General features: G+C 32.1%; 1 protein-coding gene and 1 non-coding gene across 2 annotated transcripts; one reads left to right on the top strand and one right to left on the bottom strand.

Moving 5' to 3' along the window:
* Positions 1–1,904: 1,904 nt before the first annotated feature.
* Positions 1,905–2,011, top strand: LOC141688670 (small nucleolar RNA R71). The gene has a single exon (XR_012562103.1). It is a non-coding gene; the product is annotated as a small nucleolar RNA R71 (small nucleolar RNA).
* A 10,650-nt stretch (positions 2,012–12,661) lies between these two features.
* On the bottom strand, positions 12,662–14,671 carry LOC141682880 (transcription factor MYB108-like). Its single transcript, XM_074487569.1, has 3 exons — positions 14,345–14,671; positions 13,736–13,865; positions 12,662–13,622 (listed from the first exon to the last, which is right to left on the bottom strand). Exons 1-3 carry the CDS (start codon positions 14,541–14,543, stop codon positions 12,887–12,889), a joined length of 1,065 nt encoding a protein of 354 aa, XP_074343670.1. The 5' UTR covers positions 14,544–14,671; the 3' UTR covers positions 12,662–12,886.
* Between the last annotated feature and the right edge of the window lie 8,586 nt (positions 14,672–23,257).

The following is a 23,257-nucleotide window of genomic DNA, read 5'->3' on the forward strand; positions in this document are numbered from 1 at the left end:
AGATGCAATAATAACAGGCAAAGTAGATGCATCACCTAAAAATGCATACCTCAAATGTTCAGGTAAAGGCTTAAGTTCAAGAATAGAAGCTTCCTCAGTAGATGGCTTAAGGCATTTAGGATCTTTGTTCAATTCCTCCATTCCAAGAGATTCAAAAGGCATATCAATCTTCCTCTTCCAGGGAGAAGCATTTAGATATTGTAATTGCTCTTCACCTTCGTCATCCTCACTATCTGAATTCCCAATAAGGCCTTCTTTATTGCATCAGATGTTAGCAATTGATCAATTTTTGAAGTAACCACATAATCGACCAACTCCACCTTTAAGCACTCCTCATTTTATGTAGGAAATTTCATAACATTGAACACATAAAAAGTTACATCCTGATCCAGCACTCATATTGTGAGCTCACCCTTCTACACATCTATCAAGGTTCGGCCAGTTGCCAAGAAAGGTCTTCCCAAAATTATGGGAATCTTCTTATCATCCTCGAAATCAAGAATTATGAAATCAGCAGGGAAGATGAGTTTATCAACCTTGACCAAGACATCCTCCACAATTCCTCGCGGATATGTAATAGAAGGTCGACCAACTGCAAAGTCATATAAGTCAGTTTTGGATCAGATAAGTTTAACTTCTTGAAGATTGACAAAGGCATCAGATTGATGCTTGCTCCCTGGTCACATAAGCATCTGTCAAACGACACTTTTCCAATAGTGCATGGAATAGTGAAGCTTCCTAGATCCTTAAGCTTCGGAGGCAACTTCTGTTGCAGCACAGCACTGCAATCCTCCGTGAGAGCGACAGTCTCTAAATCATCTAGCTTCACTTTCCGAGAGAGTATACCTTTCATAAACTTTGTGTAACTAGGCATATGCTCAAGAGCCTCAGCGAAAGGTATGTTGATATAAAGTTTCTTGAACACCTCCAGAAACTTCTCAAATTGTTTATCCAGCTTTTTCTCCTGCAGCCGCTTAGGGAAAGGCGGTGGAGGATAGATCCGTTTCTCCCCTGTATTACCCTCAGGAGGAGTGTGCTCAACAGTAGTCTTCCTTGGTTCCACTTCTACTTCCTGCTACTCTACTTCTTCTTCATCCCCAGCTTCTTCAGTCGAAACTTGAGTTTGTTCGGGATTCGTAACCTTTCCAGACCTCAAAGTGATTGCCTTCACCAGCTCCTTGGTTTCTCTCTGTCCTAGCACTTCAGTGTCACTAGGTAATGTACCAGGTTGACGATTAAGCAAGGCATTGGCAATTTGTCCAATTTGATTCTCCAAGGTCTTGATAGAAATAGCTTGACTCTTGCACATAAGCTTCAACTCCTCTAATTCAGATTTTGCATTAGCTTGTTGCAGCTGAAGTTGCTGCCTTGGTGCAAATTGCGGTTGTTGAAAACCAGGGGGGTTGTACTGCTTAGATGGATACTGCTGATAAGGCTATTGAACCGTATTCTGAGTGTTGCTCCAACTGAAATTAGGATGATTGCGGTTGTTGGGATGATAAGTGGCTTGCACAGGTTACTGCGATCGCTAAAAATTGCTCACGAACTGAGCTGATTCACTAGAAATAGTGCACTGATCAGTCTCATAGGCATCAGCACAAAGCTCAATGACACTAGTAATTTGATTAACTCCATAGTTAGTTAAAGTGTCTACCTTCATCATCAAAGCCTTAAGTTGGGCAGTTATACCAGTTGCTGCATCCAACTCCAGAATTCTTGCTACTTTTTCCTGAGTCAATCTCTGAGAAGGATTTCGGTATTCATTAGCAGCCATCAGTACAATCAATTCATAAGCCTCATTATAGCTCTTAGCCCACAAGGCTCCTCTTGATGTTGCATCGAGCATGGGTCTAGAAGTGGCACCTAATCCATTATAGAAACAGTTTATAATCATTCAATCAGGCATGTCATGGTATGGCCACTTCCTTAGCATCTCCTTATATCAATCCCAAGCCTCACACAGAGATTCTCCAGTTTGCTGAGCAAATTGAGTAAGAGCATTCCTGATTGCAGCAGTCTTCGCCATAGGGAAGAATTTAGTGAGAAACTTTTGAGCAAGATCCTGCCAAGTGGTGATAGACCCTGGTGGTAGAGAATGTAACCACCACTTCGATTTATCCCTTAAAGAGAATGGGAAGAGTCGCAGCTTGATAACATCTTCAGTCACACCATTAAACTTGAAAGTATCGCAGATCTCAATAAAATCCCTGATGTGCATGTTGGGGTCTTCAGTAGGAGAACCCCTAAACTGAACTGAGTTCTGTATCATCTGAATTGTGTTTGACTTGATCTCAAAAGTGTTAGCTGAGATGGTTGGCCTGATAATGCTTGACTGAATATCATTGATCTTAGACTGAAAATAGTCCATCAAAGCCTTAGGAATTTATGCTTGATCCCCCATCACTACTAAAATTGGTTTCTCTACTTTCTCTTCTTCTTTTATCTTCTCTTCGTCCTCAAAAACCTCCCTTCGAACCACTACAACTTCTTCCTCGGCTTTATCCAGAGTTCTCTTACGAGACCGCGAACGCATATGCATACACGCTCGCTAGAGTACGTGAAATAAGACAAGGGAATAGATAAGTAACAATGTCTGAGTCAATGAACTTTAACAATCACTAATGACAAACACATACACAAAAACAATTAACACTACAGTCCCCGGAAAAGGCGCCAAAAACTTGTTAGTCTCTAAACACGCGCTAATAATACACGCAAGTATACGCGTTCGCAAGTAATATCGAATTATTTCTAGTTCGTTCCCACAGAGACTGGCTTGGCTAACTAATTAATTTATGCACTTATGCTCCAATGATATGGCTATTATCCAGTGCTAAGATGAATAACAAATTGATTTTGTTTATAACTAAGAATTAAACTAACGATTATAACTAAGAGAATAAGAATGGTTGAATTAATATATAAGACAAACAGGGGATTCTAACTTCATTAATTACTTCATTCAATACCTTTTCGTTCTTAACCTTAGCATGTAATGGTGATGACACTAATCAGATAACACGAAACTGATAAACGCCAACTTTCGTTGCACGAATACCATACTACCAAACATCCACAAAAGAGATAAAAGCTGAATAGACACCAATTATATTGAGACCCTATATGTCTATAGAATTTGACAACATAACGGTTTAATGCACAAGTTATCTATCATAATTACATAGGGCAAGTAAGATGGTTAAAATTACCTACGAATCATGCATAACAATAACACATAAACCTATGCTAGCATGGCAAGTTCTAAACCCTTAAATTTACTTTCACTTCATTAAGAATTAACAAGCTATTTTATAAGTTCACGACGCTCATAAGACGAATAAGCACAACCAAAACTAGGATATCATACAATCACCACACACTAAGGTATTGAAATAAATTAACTAAAGGAATCCATAAATAAATCCGCTAGAACCCCACGATAACAATTAGCCCATAATCGGACCCATCATCAACGTGGATTCCGATGAAAGCATGATATAATAAATGTAGTCTTTATACTGAATAAATAATAAAACCAAGTACGAAATAAGAGTAAGGTTCATGAATAAGAAAACTAGCATCCAAGTTACAACTTAGAACAACGATTCACAAGTAAAAATAAGATCTTCTTCGTCTTCGTTGAATCGTGCTAACACGGTCTTCTTACGACTCTCCTTGTTCTCTGGTATATCCGTCTCTCTAGAAAACGTCCTTTTTTAAGTATATATAGCAGCCAATACAAGATAGAAGTTCTCCAATTGTAAATCAACTAGAATCAGGATTCTAAGATCCCGACCCGGTGCGGCCGCGCGCTTAATCAGCGCGGGTGCGCTGGCTCTCTTACAAATGGGCGCGGGCGCGCGCTAAACCAGCGTGGGCGCGCCGTGCTTCTGGAAAAACTTCTGATTTTCTTTAATTCTTGCTGCAATTGATTTGGCTTCTGGAGCTTTATTCCTTGGACATCATCCTAACACCATATTAGCACCAAAACAATGCTAATTCACCTGATTCGTAGAATAATGCCTGAAATGCAAAAACACTAGAAAATACATTAAAATACCAACAACTTGAGTATATTTACACCAATTCAAAGCTTTACAGAGCGTAATAAAGTGTCATAAATGCCACTCAACAGAGGTGCAGAGAATTGATGTGTAATTCCTCTTTCTTCACAATATGGAATAAAAACCTTTTGGAATTCACCACCATGATCACTTTGTATACCTATAAGTGTTATTTCAAGCTTATTCTCAAGTAAATTTATTAACTTCTCAAATTCACTAAAAGCACAATCTTTAGTATATAAAAACAATACCCATGTATATCTAGAATAATCATCAACAATAACAAAAACATATCGTTTTCCTCCAATACTCTTATAAGCTTCTAGACCAAATAAATCCAATTGTAAAAGCTCTAAAGTTTTAGAAATAGATACCACTTTCTTGACTTTACGTGATATTTTGATTTGCTTCCTAGTTGACAAGAAGCACAAGTTTCTATCTTAACATACTTCAGTTTTGGCAATCCTCGAACTAGCTATTTTGTTAACAACTTGCTAAGTAATTTCATATGAGCATGTCCAAGCTTTTGGTGCCAAATTTCTGAACTTGTATCAAATGCTGCTAGATAACATGTTTGTTCCCGTTCTTCAAAATCCAATATATATAAATAGGGGAATGATCAAATACAAACTAAAATTAAAATAGAAATTAGGAACTAATCTAAGACATTAGATCTACCTAATCAAATGGTCCCCCTTAAATCACCCCACCCAACTACTCTGCACCCTCCCACACCCAATTTCAGCTTTTCTCTTCAATTTTTAATTTGATTTTTCCCGTCAAACCGTAAGTTTTTTTAAAATCCAATTTCAATGTATTTTTCTACATCTCTCAACAATCGATTTGCATACCATATGTGTTATATTTCGAATTAATTTTAAAAAAATTATTTGGTTTCTAGTTTCTATTCTAAATTGGTTTTTATTGGAGTAGTCTCCTATATATATATATATATATATATATATATATATATATATTTTCTTCCCTTATAGTAACTATAGGAATTTTGTTAGAACCAACAAGTATAGTACCATCATGTTGACCAAAATCTACTTTATGACCATTATCAAATAATTTACTCATACTAAGCAAATTATAAGTAAGACCCTTAAAATATTGATATTTTTTTAAATACAAAATACCGTTACCAGTTTTTCCTTTACCAAGAATAGGAAGAGTCTTGCTATCATCAATTGTGACACTACCACCCTTCTTCATCTTTAGACTAAAAAACTGAGATTTGTCTCCACTTATGTGCCTTATTGCACCACGGTTCAAAATCCATTGATTTGACTTTAATTTGGCCATGAGACAAACCTACAAAACAAATAAAAATAACTCAACATTTTGGTACCCATATTGGTTTGGGTCCAGTATGGTTAGTAGATATAACATAAAAAACATTTAAATCAGATTTCTAGATCCATATTTGGACCACTTTGGGAGCCTGATTCTTTGTTCTTCCTGTTCTGTCTGGCTTTCCTGATTCCAACTTGCTAACAGAAGAGTGTAGAGCTAGATTCTTCATTTTCTCAATTGGTAGCTTGACACGTTCAAATTTGCTAGTTTCAATTCTTGTCTCAAATTGTTCCATCTCAGCAAAGTTAGTAAGACGATCCATTGTATCAGTATTTACAGCAGATTCTAAAGTTGTGGTCTTGGCTTGATAGATAAATGGAATCGAGCTGAGTACTTTCATGTTGATCTCTTCTTGTGGAATCTTCTTTCCAAATCTTTGCATTTCATTGATTATATTCTGAAACCTTACTTGAGCTTCCTTGATAGTTTCACCTTCTTCAAGCTTGAAGTTTCCAAAATCATCCATTAGAGCACTAAACTTCACTTTCCTCAATGCTTTAGATCCTTCATGATATATTTCAAGAGTAATCCATATCTCTTTTGCAATCTTGAGAGGAGATACTTTATCATATTCAGCTTGATTTAGACCTATGATAATCATGCTCCTCATCTTTTCATTGTAGCCAATTTTTAACAACTCGTCAGGAGTGAGTGCATCAACATCTTTGACTTTACCTTTATCATCGTTGAACTCATAAGGACCTTTCTGAACTACCCTTAGAACAAGTGGATCTCTGGATAAGTGAGTATTCATTTGACCTTTCCACCAATTGTAGTTGTCAGCTCCAGTGAGAATAGGAGTCCTCAAATCGGCCTTTCCTAGAAATAAGTCAACCATTTGATTGATACTTTTCCTGTTACAGAAATGTTAGTATATCAAATCTCTTATAAAAAGTGAAATTCTACACCTAGAGGGGGGGGTGAATAGGTGTTATGGCTAACTAATAGCAATTTTAATATGTTACCAAATATTTATCAAACTATCAGACATCTTACTATTAAGTTAGAATATATTTTGCCAGCAAGCTGACACTCGATAGCAATGCAGAGAATAAATAACAGCAAGTAAATAATACATAGAATTTTAGCCAGGTTCGACCCCTATGTCTAGTGGTCTACATCCTCGTCCTTATCAACTTGGTAAAAAAATATATTATTAATCACTGAAATGATATGATTACAAGATTTAATAATATATCTCCCATTAACCCTTATTCTTGATAGCAGCTTGCTGATAATACTTGTTCCCTTGATTGAAATGCCCTCTAAGCCCTATACTAAACATGTATAGCCTTCTCTATCAATCTAACTCTCTGAACCCTTGTTATCAAAGCTTAACTACACAGTAACAAATGTTTACACCTTGAACAATACAAGTTTTAATGAAAATTATAACCGAAACTAAAAACTCTAAGAATATAGATATATGTGATAAAATTAGAGCTCGGAAAAAGAATATTCAATGAATGCAAGTTCTATTTTCTCAGATGGTATAGTGTATACTTCGTGGATCAACCTCAAAAGTAAGTATACCCAAATGTATTTATAGATTAAGCTAACTTTCGAATAAACAACACAACTTCCGATCTTGACAAACTATCACGATTAGTTTGTTTTAATTCAAACGTTAAAATAATCTAGAAACACGTTTAAACTAAAGATAAGATAGATTATAAAGGATTTAATAACATCTATCTTTAGTTTAAATAGAATACCAATCTTGAAGTAAGTTGTTTGGATAAAAAAATATTATAAAGAACTTACTAGAAAATAGGAAATGGTTTGAATAAAAGAGTTTAAATATCTGAGGAGCTCTAATATATAAACACGTTAGATATATCATCGAGTCCATACAAAACTCATCATATTTAATCTCCTTGTAAATCACAATTCTGATTTATCCAAACCTTGTTAGCTTGTTGATAGATTAATATTTCACTTATATAAGACAAAGTTAATAATGTTTATATAAATTACAATCAGCTTGTAAATATATAATTAAGATAAGCCGTAAGCTAGTTAATAGTGCGATCATCAAAATCATAAGGGTATCACACCCCTAATTATATTCATGATCAAATGATAATAATATTAAATAATCCTGAAAAAAAAATTAATAACGATTTATTGTAGTTTTAACTCAAAAATTTTCACGATTATGTGCTGAAATTAGAAAATCCATTTTTCTTAAGTTTAATAACAAGAAATTGATGACTAAACTACAGATAGCTTGTCGTAGCCGTTACTGTTTAAAACCGTCCAAATATCATTGATGTGCGTGATTGATCCATCTTAGTTGTAATGCTGTGAATCTATATTTTGTTTAAATGCAATTGGAGTCCTCCATGTGGACTCCTGATGTGATAGTCGATTGATTGATTTAATCGGCCCCTCTAACTTCATTCTCCTTTATACCTCTCTCTTTTTTTTTTCCTCCGCCAGTATCCTCCGTTTCTCTTTCTTTTTAAGCTATTTTATTCTACGGCTCTTTTAGGTTTATAAACGCATTTAGCTTTTCTCGAATTATTTTTTTGGCTTTAAATTTTGTGGAAAACCGCAAATTTCTCCCCCTCTTTTTAATATACAGATACTTTTGATGTAGTTTATCTTTGTTTTAGAAATCAAATGTTAATTTTTTTTCTCATTATTACATCTATCTATCTACATATCTATTATACTAAAGATGAAATAATGAAAGTTTTGTTGCGAGTCATTCTGGTCATCTATAGTTTAGTCATGTTATTGATTTATATTTTTATTTAACATAAAACACTATGATTAATAGATTAATATTCACAATAATTATATAAATATAATATAATTAAATATGTATAATGGGACTTAAGCTAAAACAAAATAATATATATACACACTATTCACCGAACATAAAAAATTATATTATTGAATCAGTCTAAAGTTACGACTGAAAGATAATTCATTGGTAGGTATAATTGGCCTGTAATAAAAAATATTCAAAATAATATACTAGTTTAAGCAAAATTATACTTTTTATATGGGCTAAAGAAAACTATAGTTTGTCGCATCGGGCTAAAATAAAATAATTTATACTAGTGGCAACCTTAAAAAAATTAAATTATTGAACGAGCTAAAATAAAATTATAATTGAAAGATAATTTGTTAGTCGATATAATGACAACGGGGAAAAATAAATTAATATTTACTAGTTATTCGGGTTAAAACATAATAACATTCAATCCAGACTAAAATAAATTAAAAAAAAAACTAAATACAATTACTTGGATTTGGTTGATATACTAGATGTATATAATTAATATTTTTCTTCTATATATATAATATCTATTCTATTTAAAATAATATTAAAAACGAGACGATGAAAAGTTTTGTTGTTGAAGAAACATTAAATATGTAAAATGGACTTGGTCCAAAAGAATAATATATATCATTCACCCGGATAGAAAAAGATTAAACTATTGAATCGGTCTAAAATAAAATTAAAATGAAGAGATAATTCGTTGTTAGATATAATAAATATAATTATATTATTGACACGAGTTAAAAACTAATAAATACTAATGTTGCGGTTAAGAAAAATATACTATTAAACTGTGTTAGAACAAAACTAGAACTGATAGATTATTCGTTGGTCACTACAATAATATCGAAATAAAATAAATAATATATAATATTCATTCAGGTTAAAATAAATAATATTTAACTCTTACTAAAATAAAATTAAAAATAAATTAGATATACTTATCTGAATTTGATCAATATAACGGGTTTATATATATAATCATGGATATATTTTCTTATATATCTATACTATTTATACTAAAATGAAAATAATAAAATAATTATTTAAATCAACCCTGTGTATGGTACAGTTTGTAGGCTGATATATATTAGTCATGTTTCTTAATAACATTTCAAGAAGGAAAAAGGTTATTTTTAAGTTTTAAAGTACAAATATATAGTAAGGTTATTTTCATTGAAATAATTAGTCATGTAATTTGCCCTCCATACGTTATTAATAAAATATGAAATTCTCGATGAGTTACCGAAAGTAAATGAGTTGTGTCAGCAAATTTAAAAAGTTAAAGAACATAATTGCAGGGGTGAATGTGATTTATGAAGCAAGAAAGGAGATGACAATGAGCTTGTCTGCCATGTTTAGTGAAAATTGGAACACCACTACCGTACCAGGTACAAACTTGCATTTTGTTACCCTCAAAGTTACTCCCTCCGTCCCTTTTGATTGTCATCACCTTAATATTATAGATTAGACGTAAATTAGTAGTCAATCGCTTATCGTAAACAGTACCGAAAGTCAAAAGAGGAAGAACAAAATGGGACGGAGGGAGTAAAAAACATTGTGGGGAAAAGTTAATTCTTTTCACAAAAAGAACTGTTCGTGCGCAAGTGCTTAATTAATCAATGTGGATCATATCGGTTAATCACTTGTCTTAAGACAAATTACACCGTAAAGAGATTAGACATGTAGATAGTCCTTAATTATAAACTTATAAATTATGATACAACCATGTGTCTAAGTACGAATACATGCAACATGAGGTTAAATTAAACCTAACTTTTAATAAATGCTAAAAAGTTAATTATCGATCACAATTAGTTTATTACAAGCAAAAAGAGGTTACCATGGACGTAAAATGTTAATAAACGTTAAATGTCTTACTAATTTCCAAATGACTAGTTTTAGCGCTTCCAACTTTTCTTTCAAAAAATTCTGAAAAGATTTTATTGATTACTCTCACAAAAATGCACGTGTTACGTGTATTATATGAATACTATAACTAATATGTACCCTTATCGTTTTAATCTTTTTTTAATAGTATACTCCCTCCATCGGTCCCTCCCATTTATTTATATTTGATTAGAAACGGAGGTTAAAAAAATAATAAAAGGATGGAGAAAAATTAAAATAATGAGTAAAGTAGTGAAATCAATTAATATTAAATATATAATAAATATAGTGGAGAGAAATAATGGAAGTAATTATTTTTTATATAATAAAAATTTTATTATTTTTATAAATGTTTGAAATATAAATAATTGGAAGGAACACGGAAAGGGACGGGACATAGGAGTAACATTTTAGAGTAGTGGTAGGTGTACATAAGTATAAAATATTTGTATATAATGATACATGATATTTGATATGGGGTGTTTTAATTAATTTTGTTGATATAAATATAGGAGATCGTTCCATTTAAAACACACTATTATGTACACCTACTATTAGCTCATGCATATTAAAACCCCGGGTTTCACTATGCTTGCACTGTACAGTATAGTCTAAACGAGTACCTCGTATTTGAGTAATATTATGCCATAAACAGAGTATATCTATTCTGGCTATAATTTTATGTATCAAATTGTTTAACTTTGAAGATCTTCTTTATACTCATTCCCAAAATACAAATATACAAAACCAAGGTGAGAAAAAAACAGTTAACTATGGAACAAATAATAGAAAAAGTAGCAATAGTTGTGGCTCTTTAGTGCTTCCGTTTAAAATTATTATTGGAATATTAATAATGTGGTAGACTAGCTAGAGTTACAAGTGGTGCTTCTAAACAAACCCCTCGTTTTGGGACCACTTTATTTAATCATGATGCAGATACAATCAAAACGGCGATCGATCACTGAAATATGCTGTAATTATATCTCACAAATAAAAATATAATATAGTTAATAATTAACTAAACTCACATCGGATTCATTCTTCTTATCATTATTTCTATACGTTCATAATTTTTATAATGCTTTTAGTCTTTACAAGTTGAAATTGCGCCTTATAATTGAACAAAACAATGGTACTAATTTTTAGATTTGGATTGTACTCAATCGAAATAAAGCCCATTACTTATGTATATAATTATATGAAAAAAATGAAAATATAAGATTGCTAAAATTTTATAATTTTAATCGGTGCATACTTATAAACATAAATACTATTTTCCCGTACCTTCAATCGTTCAACATTAATAAATTTATATAATAATTTTCCCGTCCCTTTTATATTGAACACATTTTTCAATCATGTTCTAATTTTGAATTTTTATTCAGTGACTAGTTTGATATAATTTTCATTTTGTAAACACACAAGTATAAAAATAAAAAGTAATTCATTATTATTGTACTTATTATATTTTATAGAATATAATTTTATTTTTAGGTAAAATAAATATAAGGAGTAAATAACATAGTTGTGTGCATATTTTATACTAATTTTCAAAAAAATAGTTATATTTTCATATTCTAAAAAAACGGATTTTATACTTATATTTGGCTTTGTAAACGCCGTTAATATTTTATTATTAATCGCTAGTTTTATAGAAGCAAATAAAATAATTGTAGCCATAATTTTATCTAGATTTACAAAAAAAGAAGTTATTTTTTTAGAATGTCAAAGTTTGGCAACATTTCAAAAATCAGTATAAAATATAGTCAAAAAATATGATATTTACTCTAATTTAGTTCGTTATTTATTTTATATTATGTATCTTGTTTAAAAATACAAAACTAAGAAAATAAAAATCGATTAGCAACGTAAAATATAAATTGTAACTCTAAATGAAAACATAAATGATTTCCGCAAACATCAACGGGACTACGAAGATTATGGACACATTGGCAAAAAAATGATTACTTATTTTAAAAGAAATGCTAAAGTAAAAATCGCAAGAAAATACTAGAATGTCGGCATATATATATCTACTTTGTCTAGCAAAATGGCATCCAACTCACTTGTCCGTACAATGGAATCATACAAACTTGATTATTTTATGCAGTCGAATGTATTATACTGCCACAAAATGATGAGGTTAATATAATTGGATCACATTCACACATGACATCACAAGCCCCTCACGTGCCCTTTGTTATAGCTAGGACATGATAAGAATAAAATCATACCCTTTTAATTAATAAAAAGAGGAGTGAATGAGAGTAACAATTATATATTTCGTTTCTCTGATAAAATTATAAATAAATATTGTATGATGGTGAATATAAGGACACGTGTCCAAGTCATTACCAAGGCACACCACTTTTCTTATTTTAACTTAATCTAGAACCAGGACAAGAGTCCATTTATAATTAAAATCTATTTAGGCTTGTAGATTATAGTTCTCTGGTTCAGGCCCCATAGTCTAGGTTTAGAAAATTCCATGAGTGTATTATATAAAAAGATGTACAACATTATAATGAGTTGCCAGTAAAGATGGTGGAACCAATTAGCCAAATCTCCCTACAATATTTATTTCAAACTATAGACAAAAACAACATATTTATCTATGTTATAATTCTCAAAGAATGAGATTCAATTACCCTCAAATTTGCAATTAATCCCCCCAATCAAAATAAAAGGAAAAAGGACATAAGCAAATGAAAATTTTACAACTAGAACTTTGATGAAATATATACCCTGGTACATAATATTTGAGGCTTATATCCATCTTTTAAATGTTGTTGTTGTTGAATTGCTGGTTTAGTAAGTACATATCCTCAACACTCCACAAGTTATCCGATAAATCCCCACCGTCCATCCATGAATGATGATTACTGGTGTTTGCCTCCATGCATTGAAATCCCGAATTGGGGTTATAGTAATCCATAGGGCTAATTAGGGTGTCCGTGTAACCAAGCTGATCTTGAAAGTAATAATCCTGATTAGGGTTAGGATTAACAGGAGGATAGTTGTAGCAATCTGTCATGTCAGACACAGGAGATACTTGTGATCTTCCAAAAGAGTCCGACGAGGCAGTGGTACTTGAATTTGCGGGTGTGAAGCTGCTTGAACTATTTATCGAGGATTGGATTATTCCCTCGTAATTGTTGTACATCATACTATTGGTCTGTGGCATCATCAATTGGCTTGAATAATCTGGATTACTACTGATGTTGTTGGAATTGTTCATGTAACAAGTGGGGGTGGCAGTGGCGAATGAGGAGTCCCCGGTGGCAATGGCCAAGGACGAATCCCCGGTGGCAGCACTAGCACCGATAGTACTGCCGCCAGCAGCTTGAATTCTTTCAACTAATCTTGGCATCCAGAGGTAACGCATGGTATCTTTGAATTGCTTGCTATTCACGTCACATTTGAGCTGTTTCGCATGTTTTTGAACTCTTGTCCTCCAATAATTCTTTATCTCATTATCAGTTCTTCCTGGTAAGTGTTGAGCAATTTTTGACCATCTGTCATGTAAACCACGCAAAGATTATATAATTAACCACGGTGAAAATCAGAATTTTGAAATAGGCGAGACTATAGAATAACAAAAGATGTAAACAGCGAGATATATACATACCGGTTGCCCCAACGAGAATGAAGTTCAAGAATAGTGAGTTGTTCTTCAAGAGTGATGTTTCCACGTCGTACATCGGGGCGTAAATAATTAAGCCACCTTAATCTGCAGCTCTTTCCGGTTCTCTTCAATCCTACAATTTCATTAATCCACGTTTGGTAAAGTTGATAATAAATACTATACAATTCTAACAGTACTATCCGTGTACGCAATAGTAAAACGATCATATTTTCTCGGATATATGCAGAAAATTCCTTTTCTTAAAACAACTTTAATTATTCTAAGTCGCTACCTTTTGTGATGGTGGCACTGCCACGACGTAGCAATCATATACTACTATACCATGTACAGTACCTGGGTTTCTTCTTACATATAAATTACTCTCGTGAAAATTATATGCACAAAAAATATTTCTTTGATAACATGTTGCATATCTATACCTTTTTATAAACTCTTTTTAATTAAAATTTATTTGGCCGAATGACTAAAAATAATGAACTTTGCATATAAAGAATTGTGTGTGTGTGAGAGAGAGAGAATGGGAGGGGGAGGGAGGGGGAGAGCGAGAGAGAGAGAGAGAAAGGGGAGGGAGAAGGAGATTTTGTAAATTACCTGCAGAGCGAGCTAGGGAATTCCAGCGACCTTCACCATGTTGAGAGATGTAATTCATGAGAGCAAAGTCTTCTTCAATAGTCCAAGGCCCTCTCCGAAGATCTTCTCCCATCATCATTTCATCTTCTTGATCATCACTACTGTTATTCATCGTCATGGCAACTATTTCCTCCGAATTTCTTTCACCTTTAACATCCATTTTTCCAAGTCTTTCTGATTTGATTGATTGACAACAATAGTTCTTGATTGACGCTATATTTATTTCGAGAGAGAGAGAGAGGTGAGAAAATATTTTGAAGAGGGGCAGAGAAGAATGGGATTAATACAAAAGGACAGGGAGATGGTGGGGTTTATATAGATGGATAGGTAATGAAAAAAAACAGGTGGAATAGCATGTGCGAGAAGTAGAAACAAGCCGCAATAGTAACTAAGTTGGGTTTATTCAATGGTTTTATTAATTTATTAATCACTTCTTAAACACTTGTATGTAATTATACTCACCAAGTGGCTTTCAAGTTTGACACTTTTGACTTTATTGCCTCTTGTTTTTATCTTTGTCCTTCAGCATCTCTCCTGTGCAAATTTTTATATTTTAAACATTGCCGTGTTTGTTCTTGGCGGTACTATCACCTCCTTCTTACATCTCAGAAATGTAACTGTTTCAACTATTAAATTTTTTTATATCAGCCAGAATCTGTATAATCCCGTTAGAATTTGATTATTCCTCTTTCAAAAGTTTATCCGTTGCTTATGTTGAATTACAAAACCCCCAACAATGTTATTTGATATTAAATTATTTGTTTCTTGTAAAGTACTTTGCATAAATTTAAAATTTTGAATATCATTATAAATGCTTTATTCATATTTATTACTGTATTTATTATCCCTATGTTAATTATTCCTGATTAATAATGTCATATATATATATATATAACAAGAAGACACTATTGTTTTTCCTTTTTCTCTACTTTTTTGATGCATGCCAAGTGAATGACAAGATTACTGGGAAAATGTACTAGTCATCTTTTCCGCCTATCTTTTAAGAACTATTATCTCCATCTAGTACTTCTCATCTAGTTTTTCTCTCTATAAATATTTCCTTATAATCTTCTTACTTATAAAAGTTAAAACTATCTGACAAAAAAATGGATGACTACTTTAAATTTATTAAGGTTAAAATCACTCCTTTCTATTAAAAAAACTTAAATTAATCCTCTATGTCGGGAACCTTAATTATTTAGCTCTCTCCTTCATTGGGTAGAACTCTTGAAAATTCATGAAGAGTAATATACACATATTCATTTGATGCAATTGTCTGGTAAAGCACTAACATCAACAGTGCAGTTTGTCTATAAGCTTTGGTCCAATGTAGGGTAAAATCTGAAATTTGAGGTATCATGATGAGCAGCTAAAGAGGCCTATACACGAACACTCTCATTGCTCTAAATCTTCTTTGATCACCACATTCTCCCCTAAAACTACAATGTGTGTATGCAAAAGTAGGGTACATTGCTCATGAAAAATCAAAATCTAACTCCCCCCACGCACGCCCACACACGGACACTGGAAACACATGCATGCACATACAAACTTTGTCATCTTTATACTTTCTTTTGGTGTTGTCCATGTTTACATATATCAATTCTGGACAGATATGATGATTGCATCTGAAATATGGGTACAATATATAATTCTTTAATATTTAATTTGCATTTATATAAGTAATAGATGGCAAATCCAGATTTTAATTTCAAGCATTTATTTGTAGCGCACAAATATTTGTTACTTAACAAAAATATACAAATGTTATTTTATTTGTAAACAAAAAAATGATTTGTCAATTGATCATAAACATATACCGTAACACCCGGAGAGTTTCTAAGACCCCGTCCCACATCGAGGAGATTTTTGGTTTCTGTTCAGTTTATAAGGTGAAGTACTACTACTATGTGCACCAATAAATCATGATCTTTTGGGAGCTTGTGGTGGACTAGTCGTTACCCAAATTGGCTGCATTTGGGATAGTAGGTTTCGGCTTATTTCGGACTCGGAATCGGGTGGGCTAGTCGTTATCCAAGTTGACTGCATTTGGGACAATTGGGTTCGGCTTATTTCGGATTCGGAATCAGGACTTGACCCGATTTTTGAAAAAGGTTTGAGATTTGAACCGGATTATCATTAATACAGTACAATTTTTGATGTTGGAGTTGCCTTAATTAGTATGTTCATCTCCCCCTGTAATCGTGAGAACGCTGATTGATTGATATGAATATATGTTAAATCTTAAAAAAGCCGCTAGGAAGTCATGTGAACAAAATCCCCTCAAACTACATTCGAAGAGGATAAGTACAAATTGGGAAGCAGGTCAGGAAGGAACAAAGCACCAAACTGAAAGTCAAGTCCTTGGGATTTGAGAATTCAGATAACATTTTTCATCAGTGTTTTTTGCATAACAAAACCAAAAAAGGAGGAGGAGGAAGTAGAAAACCTAGGACACTACATGCTGAAAACACTACAATAGATATGGTCACACGGGTTAAAGTCATGAGTAACATTGCGGCGACAGCTACAATACACAGAAGTAGATATATGACCTTAAACATGCGCATTCAGACCACGAGCCTATAGGCTATAACTGAACAAATGCCCTACTCATTTTACATAATTTTCATTTTCCACCGCGCATATTGTAGGTTCAATCTCTTTGAAAGATTATTTTTGTCGTTTTTAACTTTTCAGCTGTGGTCACTACTACGTTTTGTAATAGGAACGCCAATTTCTATTTTTTGTGCTTATGTTAAGCAGTAATTTGGTTTTAGAAGTCCTAACAATATTGCACTCATGTGTATCCAACAAAAGCTTACACACGAAAACGGGTATACGTATGTATTTTTAGATGATAATTTTATATAATTATTGTAAGTTTTTGATAATTTCATATCAGACACATGCTAAAAAATGTTGACATGTAATGTCTGTATATGTATCTTTAGATGATAATTTTAAATAACTATTTGTTAAAAGATATTATATGTAATCAAATTATATTTACTAGTTTAAAATTTATGCGATACACGCTTTCAGTTAAATTTATATATCTGTATTTTATATAATTTTATTAAAATCCTAGTGTCAAGAATTGAATACTTAACTTAATAACTATATAATTATAATTTAATTGTGTGTAATAAGTAAAGTTCAAATAGCGTAGTATAGAATAGTATATGATTGATGAAATTTAAACCATAAATCTTATTTATAAATAATAATTAAATATTTTGATGTTGACGGGATTCGAGCCTATAAATTTGGGTAATGTATTTTTTTACAAATATTAACATAAATATTTGTTATTTGGTAGTATTCGAAACTAGAAACTTATTTGTAACCTTATAAATAATAATATAAATATTTATTTTTGGCGGGATTCGAACCTATAAATTTGAGTGGTATATTGTTTTAATATTCGAATCTAACTATTCGGATAATTGGGTTAAGTGTTCTCACGGGTCTTGATCGAAATAGATAACAAAATATAGGGATTAACCAAATTATACGCAATTTCGATTATTATAATCCATTGTCATTATATTTATATATATTATGGGGACCATGACTTTTTAATGTGATTTAGTAATTTATTTATATACCTCTATATTTAAAATTGGTTTAAAAATACACACTTAGAGATTCGAATTTATAATTCAAATATGGCAATCAACTAAGTTCACCATCATAATGGGTGAGGTACAAGACCATTTTGATATATATGTTAAAATCATCAACTACAAATGTAAGGATAAGGATTAAAAACATATGTTAGGATAAGGAACATTATACTTTTTATATTTACGAGATCTAAATTAAAATCATTACTACATGCATTTATATATCACACTAATAATATTTATTCAAAAAAATTAACATAAAATGTGAATTTTCCATTTTCAAAAATTAAACTATGCATATTATTAAGTCATTTTGTAAAATACATAATAGTGGTTAATTTGTATTACTAATAATATGATTATACTCAACAAAAAAAATCCTAAATAACAATAATATATAATATTTGTTTAGTCAACTTTTGGGATTAGCAACATATTAATATTCTTAAAAGTCACTTGTAACTAAAAGCTCCATCTTAACTCATATAATAAATTAATCGAGTTCGAATATAAATTTTGGGCTGAAAAAGGTTAACTTAAATTTGATAAGTTCGAATTCGGCTCGACCGGCTCGAATTACACAGCTATATAGAACTATAGCAATGCTCATCTTTTTTTGATTATTGTGATTTTTTTTATATTATTAGTAATGTCCGGACAACTTACTCTGTACATGTCTTTTATGACATTATGAAAAATTATTTTTTTATATAACGTGAGCTGAGTTGAACAGTATGAGGTTGGCTCAAACTCGATTAAAAAATTCAGGTTCGAACACGAGTTCAATCGAGCCTTAATTTAAAGCTCGAATGTCGGTTCGATTCGATTAAATATATAAAATAAAAAGAAATAAAAATACAATATTAATGAAAAAAATATAATTAATAGAGACTCGATAAGACTTGCGAGCCTTACGAGCCGAGTAGAACTACATGTAATTTGGGGTTTAGTTCGAGGCGAGTTGAACACAATGAGGTTCGGCTCGAGCTCGATTAAAAAATTCGGGCTCGAGTTCGAATTCGACTGAGCCTTAAATTCAAGTTCGAATATCGGTTCGTGAAAAGTTTGATAAGCTCAATAAACTCGAACTAATTTCACCAAATATTGAGCCGATCCGAGTCAAACACTGTCAGGATCGGCTCGAACTCGATTATAATAGTTCAGGCTCGAGTTCGATCGAGAATTTAATTGCAAACTCAAAACTTCGCTCATAAAAAGTTCGATAGGCCGGAGATCGGCTCAAAATCTTGAATAGATTAGAACGAATACTAACAAAAACTTAAAATATTATAGGTCTGGCTCGAGTTCGATTCGAGTATGTATAAAAAATATAAATAAAATATTAAATATTTATATTAAAATAAATTTATAATAAAAAATTAAAAACAATAGAGACTCGATAAGGCTCGCGAACCATACTAGTCAGAGTAGTTAGAATCTCGAGTTCGGCTCGATAAATAATTTCTAAAAGCTCGAACTCGAGCTCGGCTCGATTGTTCTCAAGTCAAATTCGAATATTTAACGAGCCGCGTTCGAGTAGTTTACAAACAGTTTGACCTGTTTATGCCACTAATTCGATTAAATATATAAAAATAAATAAATATCGAATATTTAAATAAAAATACATAATTAATGAAAAACGTATAATTAATAAAAGTTCGATAAGACTCGGAAGCCGTACGAGCCGAGTAGAACTACATGTAATTTGGGTTTAATCGAGCCGAGTCGAACAGTGTCAGGTTCGACTCAAACTCGATTAAAAAATTCGGGCTCGAGCTTGAATTTGACTGAACCTTAATTTCATGATCGAATCTCAGCTCTTAAAAAATTCGATAGGATCGATAAGCTCGAAAGCTCGAATTCTATTATATCTATTATCAGGGAACATGGTTTTTTAGGAGTTGTTTCTAAAAATGGTTGTAATGATAGTATTAAATAAGAATATGGTAAGCACCAAGAACCAAGAACAAAGAAGTCATATTAAATAAAATTGTTTTATGGTTATTGAGCTCAATTTTGACCATATTTACACAAATATTGTAAGCCCGTAGGGTTTACCCGGTGCACATCCGAAAGGTAGCAGCTGCGATCTATGATTAAAAAAAAATATTGATGAACAATAAATTATCTTGGGTGCAACCCAACACAATGTAGAAATTAAGAAGGTCTTAATTAAATCTTAAAGTTTTAAAAATGGATAACAAAGATTTTTTTTTATGAAATTATATAACTCATATATAAATTATAACGTAACTTATACTTTGCATGAACATTCATACTAGTTTAGTATTGATGCGCATAGGCTGATTTTGATTATTAATTAGGAGCTTTTGATTATTAATTAGGAGTTTTTCCATCCCGATCCATGTGAAAATTCTAATATAACTTCTATCTTTTATTTATTAATTGGACAAATTCATGAATCAACCAACCTCTTAATTTTATTAGAGAAAATGTTGTTTACACGGACCTCGGCTCTATAGCCTCCCGTGATAAACATCAGAACAATATTATATCCATGGCTGCTGCATGTAGAATTTAGTGGCCGCAAAATGTGTCCATTTATTCCCCCTTTTTCAGTTTCTTCTTTTTTCTTTAAATTAATACTACAATGATATTAATAATTTAATCACCAATAATTTCAACAATGCTGAATATTTCAACTAACTTTCCGCGATGTAGTTAATTTAATAACTTGATTAACACATTATATTAGAACATGGATAATGATGAAAACAGCAAATAAAAAAAAGCTTCTACATAATTACCAATTAACCAAACGAAAATAAATAAATAATTAAATCGCGGACTTCCTTGATGAATCTAATAATGTAAGAATAAAAAATAAAACTTTTGGTTGTCGTATACTATCTCTGTTATATATTTTTATTTAGAAAAAAATATAAAAAATTATTTTAACTATAAGATTAAAAAAAATATGTAAAAATGTCAAACAATAATTAAAAAGAAATAGAAGGGGCGAGGAGTAACGTTTAAGTATGCTATAGGAGTATTAAGTTCCATTTTCTACCTCGGAATTAATTAACAATCACCTTTCTTAAATGCAGTTAAAAGAGTAGGTCTGCCACAACATAAATAAAACTAGTGAGTAAAATTATATGTAACTTGATTTATTCATAAATTGATACAAGTATTTCTGCAATAGGATTGGATTTAAATAATTTTAAAAAATGTTAAGTTAAGGAAATGTAGCACGAGCCGAGCCAGCTACAGTGTTTTACTCTCGTAAAGGGAATTAAGGGAATTGTCGTAAAACCCCATGTATGTCTATCGTCCCCCGTTATAATAATTTATTATTACTTCTTTTTCGAGGACCACCGACTATTTAGTAGGAGTATTTACTACAGGAGAGGTTCTAATCCGAGCAAATACTGTTGCCGACCCTGTTTTATTACACACGTGTCCATACTAAACCACATGAAAGATATCAAATAGCACAACCTCCCTATGTCCCTTTAAACATTTTCTAAATGATATATCGGTAATTTTCATAATATGAGATAAATTATTAATTTACGCCTAATTTGTAAGTCTAAATATAGTCGTGAGTGATTTTGTTGGATTCGTATTTATGAGTACTTTAATACGGTGAAATTTTTATATTTAATATTGTTGTGAATATGTTGAGCACTTGATGATTACCTAAACAAAACATCTAAGTAGATTTTACTTAGTGAAATAATGTAGCACTCGACGGATAAGAATTATAGTCCCGACGGATAACTCATTATAGTCCCGACGGATGATTAACTTATTATCCATCGAGTGAGTAGCTTATGTAATAATAAGTTTGTAGCACAGTGTTGTATGCACCTTTGTATAGAATCTGAAGTAGCATATAAGTCATGTTGACTTTAACTAGATATGCAGAATAGGTTGATTAACTGTACATAAGCAATGTCTTGTAATTCTGTATAAGTGAAATGAAGTCAAGTGCCAAAATAGCTACCAACGGATGATTAACAAAGCTTCGACGGATGACCAAAATAGCTACCACCGGATTCTTTACAAAGCTTCGACGGATGATCAAATGACTATCAACGGATGTTTAACATAGCAGTCGACGGATGATCAATTAAGTCATCGAAGGCTGATCTGAAAGTCGACAGATGATCATATCAAGATTCAAACATCAGTTGAACAGTGAAAGTTGACACACATCCGTTGAGTTGGATACAAGTACACTGTGGAAGCCCATTAACTGGGTAATAGAGGACGAAAAGCAAAAAGATCAAGACTGTTAGATTTTATATTTATTCAGTTCTTTTAACTTTGTAATCTTGGTAATATATAAACCAAGAGAGTAGCAAATAGAAAAATAACTGAGATAGCTAAGAAACAACAACAGAGAAATCTTTGTAAGCACTATCTTTAGCATTTCCTGTGTTCTTAGCAGTTCTATTTGTGTAAGCAGCTGTGAGCATTTCTGCAAACAGAGTCCTCTCGATATATTAAATATATCTCTGGTGGAATTGTTTAAATCCACCAGAAAGTTTTTAAAGACTCTTGTTTTTAATTACTTATGTTTTGATTCATTCAAGTTTACATTCCGCATTGTGCTAATCAAAACAAATATATCCATAATCGAGTTGAACATTTTTATTTCAAGAAAAAGGTTCAAGAATTCCATTCAACCCCCCTTCTGTAATTCTTGCTATATTGTTAAGGGAATAATAATTGGTATCAGAGCAAGCTCTTAATCTACAAAGAGTTTAAAGATCAAAACAATTCAGCAAGATGAACAAGAAAGATGTTGGAGTCAAGATTCCTTTTCTTGATAAAGATAATTACCATCATTGGAAGGTAAAGATGCATCTTCATATGCTTTCTCAAGATGAGGCCTATGTGGACTGCATAGAAAGAGGCACTCATGTTCCAATGAGAGCTGCAACAGGAAATGAACCATCTGTTCCAAAGCCAAGGCATGAATGGTCTGATCCTGATATTGAACAAGTCAGGAAAGATAAAAAGGCCATGAACATTCTGTTCAATGGTGTTGATGCATACATGTTTGATAACATCATCAACTGCAAGACTACCAAGGAAGTTTGGGACACAATATAGATAATCTGTGATGGTACTGAGCAAGTAAGAGAAAATAAAATGCAGCTCCTGATTCAGCAATATGAGCATTTTCACAATGAAAAAAGTGAGTCACTCACTGACATTTTTAGTAGATTCCAAAAGCTACTAAATGCTCTTAAATTGCATGGAAGAGTCTATC

The sequence above is a fragment of the Apium graveolens genome, chromosome 9 (genome assembly GCF_009905375.1).
Source record: "Apium graveolens cultivar Ventura chromosome 9, ASM990537v1, whole genome shotgun sequence".
Lineage (NCBI taxonomy): Eukaryota > Viridiplantae > Streptophyta > Magnoliopsida > Apiales > Apiaceae > Apium > Apium graveolens.